The sequence below is a fragment of the Aythya ferina genome (genome assembly GCF_964211825.1).
Source record: "Aythya ferina genome assembly, chromosome: 1".
Taxonomy (NCBI): domain Eukaryota; kingdom Metazoa; phylum Chordata; class Aves; order Anseriformes; family Anatidae; genus Aythya; species Aythya ferina.
This window is the reverse complement of record NC_140296.1, coordinates 102,175,497-102,187,723: the sequence shown is the minus strand read 5'-3', so window position 1 is coordinate 102,187,723 and position 12,227 is coordinate 102,175,497. Positions and strand designations below refer to the sequence as shown.

Here is a 12,227-nt window from a genome sequence, read left to right as displayed (position 1 = left end):
TATCATTCTGCAGCATTTGAACAAAAAGGCTGAAAAAAAGTCTTTTTTTTTTTTTTCCATTTTGGAAACAGCAGCTTATACAAACACTGGAAAAGAAACTGAAACTTCACCATTGTTAATATTGCTCAGATGCTGTAAACATTTATGGGTAATCCACTTAAAAAAAAAAAAAAAAAAAAAAAAAAAAAAAAAAAAAAAAGCACTGCTGACTAAAATACGATGATCTATTAGCTCCATCTGGTGGCTATCTTTGCATTACAAGTTCTTGAATTTTTCCCGAGAAACACTAGAACACTAGCGATTTATTAAAAAATGCTTTATACCTTTTCTAGGTTTTAATCTCATTAAGTGAAATTCTGCAAATTTTCGGTAAGTTTAGCTTTCTAAATATCATAATTTTAATAGGGATTTTCATTTCTACATAATATGGTTGCAGATTTGATATGATATGGATTGCAAATATGCATACACGTGCTTCCTAGTCTTGCACAAGACAATGCATTGTCTTATGCAAACTACACAACTCATTGTGTAGTGCCACTACATGTCCGCTAAGAGCCAGACCTTTTGCTTGTAGTTGTAAATGCTCCTTCACCCATGTTCACTTACTGCAAATCGTTTCCATGCCTTTTTCACAGCAGCACATCCAGCAATAGGAGAACAAGGCAATTGCTGAGTGGTTGCCACTTTCCTAAAGCACTTTCTTGGACATTATATAAAAAGCTTTAAACCAACTGTCCTAACTGCAGAAGGACTGAGAAGAGTTCTGAAATGTAAGCGTTTCTTCCAGAGCATAGCTGGAAACCTGGGAGATGAACCGTAAAACATTGTGCAAGAGAATTTTTTATAAGCGAGTGCCACCTGGTGGAACACAGTGAAGACTTTACTCACAAAAAAAAAATATTTTAAGGTGGTCAGGAGATTTTAAATCGGAGCTTTTAAATCAAAAAGGACCAGCAAAACATTGTCACAAAGCTGTAGATGGCTTGGTGGCCACTGAAGTGGCCCAGCTCTAGTCCCTCCTGATGCATGCACTGTATCCATACAGTGACAGGCTGGAGGTTGCCGTACTTTTAATGGGTCTCTTTGCAAGCATAACTATTTTCAATCTAAAGCTCAAAAATAAGTTACAAGACCTCCCTTTCAATTCTACATTTTATATGCCATATTTCTAGACTACTAAACTCATAATTCCCCAAACCTTCAAAACACGTATAACTGCTATCGTGTGCAACACAAAACTAGCAGCGTGAGTGGGCCACACCTCTGTCATGTCTCCTGTCCTGGGAAAAGCATGGTACAGCTGGGTGCACACTGCTGGATCTCAAAAGATCACCACTCATCTCCAAGTCTTGAGAGAAAAATCAGGCCTCTGTTAAAACTGAACGCGTATTTCTGTCCCGAACTTGTTAATGGGCAGCAGTTGCAGTTTCTCAAAGCCAAGGCTCTGCTAAAAATGCACAGACTTTGGCTGCCGTATCCCAAGTAAAATCCCCCATTTGATTTTGCTCATCGTTGTGTGGGACAACAGCACTTTTGTGGAGTAAGTAACTGGAAAATCCAGTTCATCTATCCATGTGCTTTTTTTGCACAAGTTGAAAAGTTGGATGTTTCTAAAAATGTAGGATTTACACAGCGCCGTGGGAAACAAATGTGTTATCTGAACTTGACAGATAATTGGCCTGTGCAGTTGACACTGAAATACAGCTCCACGTTTATCTGACGTTGAGTTAGGACAAAAACCCTTCGGTTTAGATTTAGGTGCTCCTAAGAGAATGGTGGATGTGTGAAACCATTGCTTCTGTAACAAGGATGGTGCGTGTGAGTTTTACCTTTGTGTTAAGTCACGGCATCACCTGATGCTGAAGCATTTTATTTTGGGGATTGTCACTGATAGGTGCAGCAGCACTTGTGTTTGTATCTAACACTGTTTCTCGCCAGTTCTTTGCCCTCGGCCTCCAAAAGGCCTCCGCAGCAGGGGGAAGCAGCCGTGCCCATCGCAGCTCAGGCCGCACGGCGGATTAGCTGTACCACCACGGCCCGAAAAACCCTGGCTGCCCCTACGTGCGCGCCTCTGTTTAAGCGATTTACAGCACGAACCATTTCCCAGAACTACAGGTGCACGGCCTAGTAATGCTGGGAGCGGGTGAAGCGTGTGTGTAGGGGAAAGAAGGGGGGGGGGAATAATAGGAAAAGCCGCGCCCCCGACCCGCGGCTCAATGGGAGGGGGCACCCCGCCGTCGGAGGGGGCCGGGGCTGCCGGGGAGCGGCGGGGGAAGGGGCAGAGGGGCCGGGGGAAGGGGCCGGGACCCCGTGGCTGCCCGCCTCGCCGCGCCGCGCCCCGTCCCGCCCCGCCGGGGGCTGGTGGGGGGGCCGGGGGCGGGGGCCGCCCGCCGCCGCCGCCTTACGCAGGCGGTGAGCTCAGCGGGCCGGGGCGGGGGGCGGCGCGGCGGGGGGCGGCGGGCCCCGGCGGGGTGGGGGCGGCCCGGCAGAACCCCATAAAGGGCGGCCGCCGCCGGCCCCGGCCGCCGCACTCAGCCCGCTCGGCGGAGCCGCCCGGATCGCAGCGGAGGGCCCGGGGCGGAGGGGACCGCCCGCTCGCTCGCTGTTTTATTTTATTTTGAATTTTTTTATTATTTTTTTTTTTTTTTGCTTTTTTGCTTTCTCGTCCCGCTTCTCTCCGCGGGGAAGCGGGGTGTCTCGGCACTCGTCCCCCAGCACCCGCCCTGTGGAAGCGCACCCGAGGCCGGCCCGGGGCTGCCGGAGGGGACTCGCCGGAGCTTCCTCCCCGCTCGGAGGGCAGGGAAAAAGAGGAGCGGCGGCGCGGAGCGGAGCAGAGAGAAGGAGAAGGGGGCCGGGAGGCGCCCGGAGAGCGGGGCCGGGCTGCCCCTCGCACACCCTGCCTCGCTCCCTTCCCGCTGCTGCCATGGGGAAGTCGCCGCCGCCTCTGCAGTGATCGCGGGACTGCCGGCGGAGAGAAGCCTCCACCGCCCGCAAAAACCAACACCCCCCCACCACCAAAAAAAAAAAAAAAAAAAATACATATATATAAGCAAATCTCGCTCTCCGCCTTTTACAAATTAACGACTGAGGCAGAAAGGCTCCGCCAGGCCAGCAGCAGCCAGCCTTCCCCGCCCCGAGCCCGGCGGCCGCGATGAGGACCGGGGGGCGCCCGCTGGGGGTGCTGGTGCCGGTGTTACTGGCGGTACTGGTGGCGCTGGGACCGTGCAGCGCCGAGCCCCCCGCCACCGCCCGCCAGGCGCTGGTGCGGCCGCGGCGCCTGGGCGCTGCTGGCGGCCGGGAGCGGTTCCGCCTGGACGCCTTCGGGGAGCGGCTGACGCTGGAGCTGGAGCCCGACAGCAGCTTCCTGGCCCCGGACTTCACCCTGCAGTACCTGGGGGGGCCGCCGCCCTCCCCCTCGCCCTCCTCTCCGCCGTCGGGGGACGACCTCTCCCGCTGCTTCTACTCCGGCACCGTCAACCGGGACCCGGGCTCCGCCGCCGCCCTCAGCCTGTGCGCGGGGATGCGCGGAGCCTTCTCGCTGCGGGGCCGCCAGTACCTCATCCAGCCGGCCCCCGGCGTCGGGCACCGCCTCGGCGTCCACCTCCTCCGCCGCCGCCGAGGGACCCGACGGGGAGATCCAGCAGCAGCCGCCGCCCGCTGCGCCGTGGCCGAGCCGGGGGCGGAGGAGCCGGAGCCAGAGGGGCCCGCAGGTAGCCGGCAGAGAGGGGGGCGAGGGGCTGCCCCGACGGGGGGACGGGACGGGGCCTGCCGCAGCCACGCCTCGGGGGGAACGCGGCTAAGGGTGCCCCGAGGTCGGGTGCTGAGTCCCGGTGGGTGTCGGGTTCCCCAGTGTGGGGTTGTATGGCCATCCCCTGTGCCGCTCACGTGTGCTTTGCCCCTGTCTCCCTTGCTTTCCAGAGGCAGAAACAAGGAGCAAAAGGAAAAAGCGGTTCGTGTCCAGCCCTCGCTACGTGGAGACCATGCTGGTGGCCGACCAGTCCATGGCTGAGTTCCACGGCAGCGGGCTGAAGCACTACCTCCTGACGCTGTTCTCCGTGGCGGCCAAGCTCTACAAGCACCCCAGCATCCGCAACTCCATCAGCCTGGTGGTGGTGAAGATCATGGTCATCTACGAGGAGCGGAAGGGACCTGACATCTCTTCCAATGCCGCCTTGACTTTGCGAAACTTCTGCAGCTGGCAAAAGCAGCACAACCCGCCAAGTGACCGGCACGCGGAGCACTATGACACTGCAATCCTCTTCACCAGGCAGGTGAGGGACAAGGAGGCTCAACCGACCCTTGCGCACGTTGCCCCCTACCCCCAGAGGCTCTGTCTGCTGGGAGTCCCCCAAAAATGTGTTCGGGGGCGATCCAGTGGCATCACAGGTTCAGCAGAGCAGGCTGCAGTTGGAATGAGTCCCTTTTTATTTAGCCGTTTGTTTTACCGTTTGTGCTGTCCCAGGTGAAACTCACGGTATATGCAGCGTGCTTCTGCCTTATATTTCCAGCAGGGCTAGTATGGAAATTATGCATTTTACTTCTACGTGTAAGCCTTGTGTATGTTCCAAAGACAGATTTTTGCCATCGTACCCATTGAAGTGCTGAATATTTATGCTCTTTCCATAAGTAAAGGCAAACTGCCAGGGTTGGATGTTGCTTGCCAAGGTTAAGTCTCTGATCTGATTAATAATGAAACTGCCTTTTTTTTACAGGACCTCTGCGGTGCCAAGACATGTGATACTCTTGGGATGGCCGATGTGGGAACAGTTTGTGATCTAAACCGCAGTTGCTCTATCATTGAAGACGACGGCTTACAGGCTGCCTTTACAACAGCCCATGAGCTAGGTACTTGCAACTTAGAAATGAGGTTCCGGCTGATTAATTGAAGCTGGCTCGATGACGTAAAGCCCAGAGCTCCCCAGCCCTGCTGACGGCTCAGCTCGCCCTGCGGGGCGCGGGGCCCCTGCACTCCCCTGGCACAGTCAGAAGGAGGCAGAGCTTTGCTGTGGAGTGGGGTTGAGCTGCGGAAAGCAAATCCAGTCTGCAAGAGCCGTGTGCTGGACTGTGGCTGCAGGAAAAAAGCCTTTGAGGAGAGGGAGGATACACTGTAATCTGCTTAAAACTTGGTACCGTCCAGATCAGGATATTCTTTCAGCATTTAAAGGCCAGGCTTTGAGTAGCTCTAGGGTTATACATACAATAGCCTTGGTAATGCATAGGACAGACTTCCTAAAATCACCAACTTTTTTCCTTTTTTTTTTTTTTTTTTTTTTTTTTTTAAGGCCACGTGTTTAACATGCCTCATGACGATGCAAAGCAGTGTGCTGGTATTAATGGAATAAGCCGGGATTTCCACATGATGGCATCTATGCTTTCCAATCTGGATCGCAGCCAGCCTTGGTCTCCGTGTAGTGCCTACATGATTACAACATTTTTGGATAATGGTCATGGTAAGATTATTAAGCTTTCCATTCATGTGGCATTTATGGTTTTGTGTTTTACTGCTTTGCTTTTTTTTTTTTTCTTTTGAGGGAGTGCTTTCTGCTAAAGAATAGTGTTAACCTTTTATGTGCTGCCAATGATTTTAGAAGGACCTTAACTTTACAAAACTTGTGGCACAAATTGGCTTGAAGACTTATGCTACAATGCAAATGTAGTTCTAGAGATGCAAATACATTTTTCCCTGCTGAAACTGAACTCACTGACAGAGTCTGTTTCTTTTTTTTCCCCTTTTTCTTCCTTTTCAGGTGAGTGTTTGTTGGACAAGCCCCATAAACCGATCCAGCTTCCTTCTGACTTGCCTGGCACATTGTACGATGCCAACAGGCAGTGCCAGTTCACTTTTGGAGATGAGTCCAAGCACTGCCCTGATGCAGCCAGTACGTGCACAACGTTGTGGTGTACCGGCACTTCGGGAGGACTGCTTGTGTGCCAAACTAAACACTTCCCGTGGGCGGACGGCACCAGTTGTGGAGAAGGGAAATGGTGCATGAATGGCAAGTGTGTGAATAAAACTGAGAAGAAGCATTATGATGTAAGTATAAATGTGTGTGTGTGTATATATATATATTGGGTTGCAGAGTAGCACAGATAATGCTTCAGTGAGAGCAATCAAACAGTTGTAAGGGCTTGAATAAATGGCGGTAGATAGCTAATTAAACAGGCTTAGAGCTTTTTTTTTTTTTTTCTTTTAAAAAGTGGCTTAAGTAAAAAAAATGAGCATGGCTGCAGGTTTTGTGGTTTTGTTTTTACTATATTAACACTTTCGTTCTCCTTCTTGTCATTACAGACCCCGGTGCATGGGAGCTGGGGCTCCTGGGGAGCATGGGGAGAGTGCTCCCGGACTTGTGGTGGTGGAGTGCAGTACTCCTTCAGGGAGTGTGACAACCCCGTCCCAAGGAACGGGGGAAAATACTGCGAAGGGAAGCGGGTGCAATACAGGTCGTGTAACATCGAGGACTGTCCGGATAATGATGGTAATTTTTTCCCTATTTTTGAGGTGGAAAAGGGGGATCTTGTAGAGGAAGACCATGTAGAGAAGATGATCTCATGTCCACCTGTCTTTCCTCTGCCTACAGGCAAAACCTTTAGAGAGGAACAATGTGAAAAGCATAATGAGTTTTCCAAGTCTCCCTTTGGAAGCGGACCTGCAGTGGAGTGGACACCCAAGTTTGCTGGTGTCTCTCCAAAGGACAGATGCAAGCTGGTCTGCCGAGCAAAAGGAACAGGATATTTCTTTGTTTTACAGCCAAAGGTATTTCAAAACTCTCCCTCATCTACCTAGTCATGAATCAGACTTTTATTTCATCTGACTCTGCATGTGAAATTAAGAGTCGAGACATGTAGAATTCTGAAATTATATTTGTTCTTCTTGTATGTATGCTAGATTCTTACTTTTCTTCTCCCTACATGTACAATCTGATCAGTGCAAGCATGCTTTAAATATTCTGGCACAGTCCCTACAGTTATTTCACACATACCACCTCATCTACCCACTCCACCCTAGTTTCCTTTCCGCTCCTTCCACGAGTTTGATTAAACTGAGATATGTTTGGAAAACTGTGGTGTTTCTTTGCCAAAACTTTGGTGCTTTCTCATACCAGTTACTAATATGTTGACGGCTTAAAGTAAACAAAAGGAAAAATAATTCGTCCTGCGTAGCTACTTGAACTCACTGTCGTAAGATGTTGAGAGCCAGTAACTACCAGGGTGATGACACAGATGTTTATTGTCGAGCAATACTCCTAGAAAGAAAGGATTGATTACGCCATTAAAAGCAATTTTGGTCCTGTACTTTGAGGACATGACTACCTTCTAGTGACATTAGAGAAAAAATGTTCTTTCTGTGTAGGAAATTATTAAAACAGTTCTGTGTTGGCTCTTTTCCAGGCTGGGAAGGGAGTTAATAAAAGCTGAAATTGGTTGTTTTCTCCTGTCACCATGGCATTTTATTTTTTTTCAAGTGAGTTCAAGTAGCACTGCATACCTCCAACTGTCTACAGGCTGCTTGGTTTTTAGTTTAGCCTTGAAAATACCGGTGCCGTAGGTCTTCTCGCTATTCATCTTCTCCATTTTGTATGTTATCTGTATTAGGCATTTTCAAAGAAGTATGCATCTTCTAATCAAATGCCCTACTGCTTGTTTCCTGCTAAGGTTGTGGATGGTACCCCATGTAGCCCCGACTCCACCTCTGTGTGCGTCCAGGGACAGTGTGTAAAGGCTGGCTGTGACCGTATGATAGGATCCAACAAGAAGTTTGACAAATGCGGCATCTGCGGTGGCAATGGATCCACGTGCAAGAAAGTGTCTGGCACACTCGTGAGAGCAAAGTGAGTGCATGACTGCAGCTGCTTTCTGTTCTGGTGAATGTTTTGCGGGTGTCAGCTTTTGGTTTCCAAGTCAGTGAGATACTGTCTCGGTTTATCCTTGGAACTGAGATTTGATGTGTCAAAGACAGTTGGCTGATAATAATTCACAGTGCGATCCCAGTGGACGGAAGCCTCTGACATGCGGGCATGCCTCTGCCATAGCAATAACGTGGGATGTGGCATTGCAAATCCCTTAATCCCTTGGCTCGAATAGGTCAGCAGCTCGTGAGCTTCATGCTTCATGCTTCAGCTTCAAATGAAATTCAGTCTTGTGCCAGGCAGCTTCTTCCCTTTCCCAGGGATGAGCAGAGGGCTCAGTCTTTCTCTTTTCTCTTGGACAGACCTGGCTACCACGATGTCGTCACCATTCCAGCTGGGGCAACGAACATTGAGGTGAAGCAGCGAAATCACCGGGGTGCCAGACATGACGGCAGCTTCCTGGCCATCAAAGCCATGGATGGCACCTACATCCTCAATGGTGACTACACGCTGTCGACGCTGGAGCAGGACATCACCTACAAGGGCAGCGTGCTGAGATACAGCGGCTCCTCTGCTGCCCTGGAGAGGATCCGCAGTTTCAGCCCTCTGAAGGAGCCTTTGACCATCCAGGTCCTCACGGTGGGGGACCTGCCACAGCCCAAGATCAAGTTCACCTATTTCGTGAAGAAACCTGCTCAGCCTGGGTCAGAGAAGGTGCCCAGTAAAAAGAAAGAGTCCTTCAACGCCATCAAGGAGATCATCTCTTCCGAGTGGGTCATCGAGGAGTGGGGCGAGTGCTCCAAGTCATGTGGCTCGGGCTGGCAGCGGCGGGCAGTGGAGTGCCGGGACCCCCGGGGGCGGCCAGCTGCCGACTGTGCCCGGGAGCTGAAGCCCAGCGATGTCCGTCCCTGCGCTGACATGCCCTGCCAGCAGTGGCAGCTGGGGGACTGGTCACCCTGCTCTAAGACATGCGGGAAGGGTTTCAAGAAGAGATTGTTGAAATGTATTTCTTATGATGGCAGCGTGCTGCCCCAAGAAAGCTGTGAGCCTTCCAAGAAACCGAAACACCTGATAGACTTCTGCAACATTACGGACTGCAGTTAAATAGTATAAGTTGGGAAAGCTAATTTTTTTTTATTTTTTATTTTTTCCTTCAGAACAATGCACTGAATATACGAGGGTTAGAGGCAGCGCATACGTTCTGCATACAAATTCACGGTGAGGATCCATTGAGGTGGGACAGTGCAAATAACCTTAGTTGGCATTGCACCCTAAAACTATCCTGCCAATTGCAAGTTTGATAGGATAGCAGACCAATGTCACTCACTCATCTTCAGCAGATAAGGCCCTAGGGCATTAGAATTTCCTTTTTTAAAGTCTGTTACAAATTAAACCAAACAGGAGCAGTGGCCAAAGCATGTTTCAGCAAACATTTTGGGGTTTGGTTATTTCTCCCTTCTTTTGGATTTATATTGTGGTACTGATCAAGTCCCCATGTGTAGGAAAGGGGAGCAGAAAAGATAGCTTAAAATAATTGGTCAGGGTTTACCTACCTCACGAAGGGCAAAAAAAAAAACAGGATTAGAAAAGGAGCTTTAACTAAGTCATTAATGGCTGCTATTGTTTCAGAGAATAGTTTTATATAAAAATAAAGCCATATTCTCTACCTGTAAAGATTAAGAAATGTCAAGAACAGTCAATTCCACAAATAACTAGAATTTCTTTTTTTTTTAAAGCATCATTATGTCATTCCAACGTGTCTGTCCATTTCTCTCATCCACTCTGATGCCGTTGCAGTGACATATGTAGTCCAGAGGCTAGAAAAAGTGGAAAACTTCATGGAGCAGGTAGCGTCTATGAGTAGTTGCTCTTTGTGCGTTCTGCATACCTTCCATGAGCTTCTTGGATTCAAGCTTGGTCCTGCCATCCTGTCAACCAGACTCTTGGCAGTGGGCGCTTGAGTCAACACTTTGACATTCAAGTCTTTTCCTTTACACCAGCCAATAGCAATTATTTGCATTCGGGTAAAAAGAGATCAAAGAAATCCCGCTATGCATGGGAACCTCTCCTAAATGGCCTCTGATGAGTTTGTAGTGCTCAAATCACTGATAAGGCGGGAAGACAAAGCTGAAGGATAGCAGGTCCATCCACAGCAGTACGCCAACATTCGCATAATTAAAGTTTGTGCCAGTCCATAGACAATGAGAGAATATGGCTTTCCATATGTATATAGTAAAATATATTACTATAGATGTTACATACTTTATAAGTATTTTATATTTCTTTCCCTTCTGGGAAGGGTTATAATTTGTAATAAATGCATATAATGAGCGTATTTATTTTTATACTTCTTGTCTAATGTGATCTTCTAAGTTATCGCTTTTTTAAAAGGACATATAACAAGGATAGAGTATTTATACAGTATAATATGTTACTAGAGGTAATAAATGAACCCTATAAATTTTGGAAGTGGAGTGTCGTTATTTCACTGGAGTAAAACTAGTCTATCAAGCAGAATGAGCTTGAATTCTAAGGCTTTTTTTGTTATAAAAAAAGCTAAACCACGTTTCTCAAAAATACTGGTAGCTTAGGCTACTAATTGACTGTGTTAGTTAAGGGGTTTGGAAAACCCTACCCATAATGTCATATACCACGTTTAAACGAGTAATTTTGTATTTTATTGCTTAACCACTAACTGGGTGCTCAGCACTGTTGTTTCATCTTCAAAAAAAAAAAAAAAAAAAAAAACCTGCCACTAGACTGATGCCACTGATTTTAATAATGGCTTACAGAGGGAATATTGCTGTCAGTGGTGTTTATAACCAACAAAATATGTACAAAAGTAGCAGTTTTACCTGCTCCACTTAGCTTTACCCTACTGGGAAAGATGTATTCAAAATTTAAAACCATTAACTAGCAGTCAGAGGTTTCCCTCACAAATTTCTGGAGGGCCTCAGGATCATGCTTTTCTAATTAGAAGTACTGTATGAATGAACTGTTCTAATGCTGTTAGTAACACGTTTTATAATGTTGAAATACATATTAAGCATTAAGAAACTGATTTTTGCTCCCTCATTTCTGATCTCATGACCACTGAAGTCGAGGGAAAATCTTCTGTTGAGCTCAGTGGGATTCTTGCCATGGAATTTGAGACATCAGTCATTTATGGATACTTTTGGCTTTGTGTCATGTAAAAATCTATTAAAACTTCCTTTGCCAATGTTTGGACTCTGTCTTGAAGAAATTGTTCCCACTTTATTCCATGGATAAAATCCTGGCCCCTCTAAAGCACATAGAAAAATTCTCATCACGTCACACTTCATTGAGTATTACTTTGTCTTTGACATGCACAAATGCTGGGGAAAGTTTTACTTAGTATTATACGTAGTATTATTTAGGAGTCAATCACTTTATTTTTTCATAAATACCTAAGAGTCAGTGCTTTTTATTTACATATTTTTACATACAGAAAGGGTGGTTAGGTGTTGGTAGGCATTGGAACAGGCTACGTGGGGAAGCAGTGGAGTTGCCATCCCTGGAAATACTTAAGAGTTGTATGGCTTTGGTGCTTAGGGACATGGTTTAGTTGTGGACTTAGTAGTGTTAGCTGATGGTCAGACTTGATGATCTTAAGGGTCTTTTCCAACCTAAATTATCCTCTCTCTCTCTCTCTGTATGTCTATATTTTACTACAGCAGGTTTAAATTAGGCATATATATACATTTGCAAGAGAAAGAAAACTCATTTTTATTTTCATTTTCTGCTGTTGCTCTTACTCCTTGTAGACTTCATATTCTAACACATAGCTGTTGGTTGGTGTTACCTGAAACACTCCGTTTAAGAGCCCAAGGAGCTACTGTCCTGAAACTACAAGGCTGTTCTGTATCTATGGAATTGGCAATTAACTTCTGCTTGATGCCCAACTTTGTTCTCAACCTAGAAGAAATACTCAGTAGGTCTAAGAAAGGTCTGCAGAGGAAACAGCTTCTCATACCTACCCATATCAATTAAAGCAAGCTCAAGGTGCTGACATACTCGACATCTTGCAGTAGCACTTGAGGCTGTTGGGAGAGAGCAATGGTATTTCACAGGCACCGCCTTTTATGCTCAGGGGAATTTGGATCCAAGTAAGCGCAGCAATTTCCCCTTTTTAAACAAAAGATGCTGAAGTGTTCTGCCTTTCCAAAGCACCTGTATTACCTGGGTTAGATCAGTCAGCCGTGTAGTTAACCATAGCTAAGTGAGGAGTCAGAAGTTGCGCGGGAAATTAAAGATATTTAGTATTTTACACTAAGAAATGGCAGTCGTAACAACTTTTTTACACTCTTGCAAATGATTACATAATAAAATGAGTGATGGACTAATAAAAGGTTATGA

At 47.3% G+C, this 12,227-nt stretch overlaps 1 protein-coding gene across 1 annotated transcript; it reads left to right on the top strand.

Moving 5' to 3' along the window:
* Nucleotides 1–2,562: 2,562 nt before the first annotated feature.
* ADAMTS1 (ADAM metallopeptidase with thrombospondin type 1 motif 1) lies at nt 2,563–11,070 on the top strand. The gene is made up of 9 exons (XM_084528209.1): nt 2,563–3,713; nt 3,922–4,274; nt 4,716–4,848; nt 5,286–5,453; nt 5,751–6,037; nt 6,293–6,479; nt 6,582–6,757; nt 7,657–7,832; nt 8,213–11,070. Exons 1-9 carry the CDS (start codon nt 3,155–3,157, stop codon nt 8,952–8,954), a joined length of 2,781 nt encoding a protein of 926 aa, XP_084384335.1. The 5' UTR covers nt 2,563–3,154; the 3' UTR covers nt 8,955–11,070.
* Nucleotides 11,071–12,227: the final 1,157 nt, after the last annotated feature.

What these genes read in the sequence shown, in the direction of transcription:
- ADAMTS1 (XM_084528209.1), top strand. Translation starts at nt 3,155, where the DNA reads ATGAGGACCGGGGGGCGCCCGCTGGGGGTGCTGGTGCCGGTGTTACTG. An exon ending in TACAACAGCCCATGAGCTAG is followed by an intron (nt 4,849 to 5,285) that starts GTACTTGCAACT and finishes TTTTTTTTTAAG; the next exon opens with GCCACGTGTTTAACATGCCT. An exon ending in GGCACACTCGTGAGAGCAAA is followed by an intron (nt 7,833 to 8,212) that starts GTGAGTGCATGA and finishes TCTCTTGGACAG; the next exon opens with ACCTGGCTACCACGATGTCG.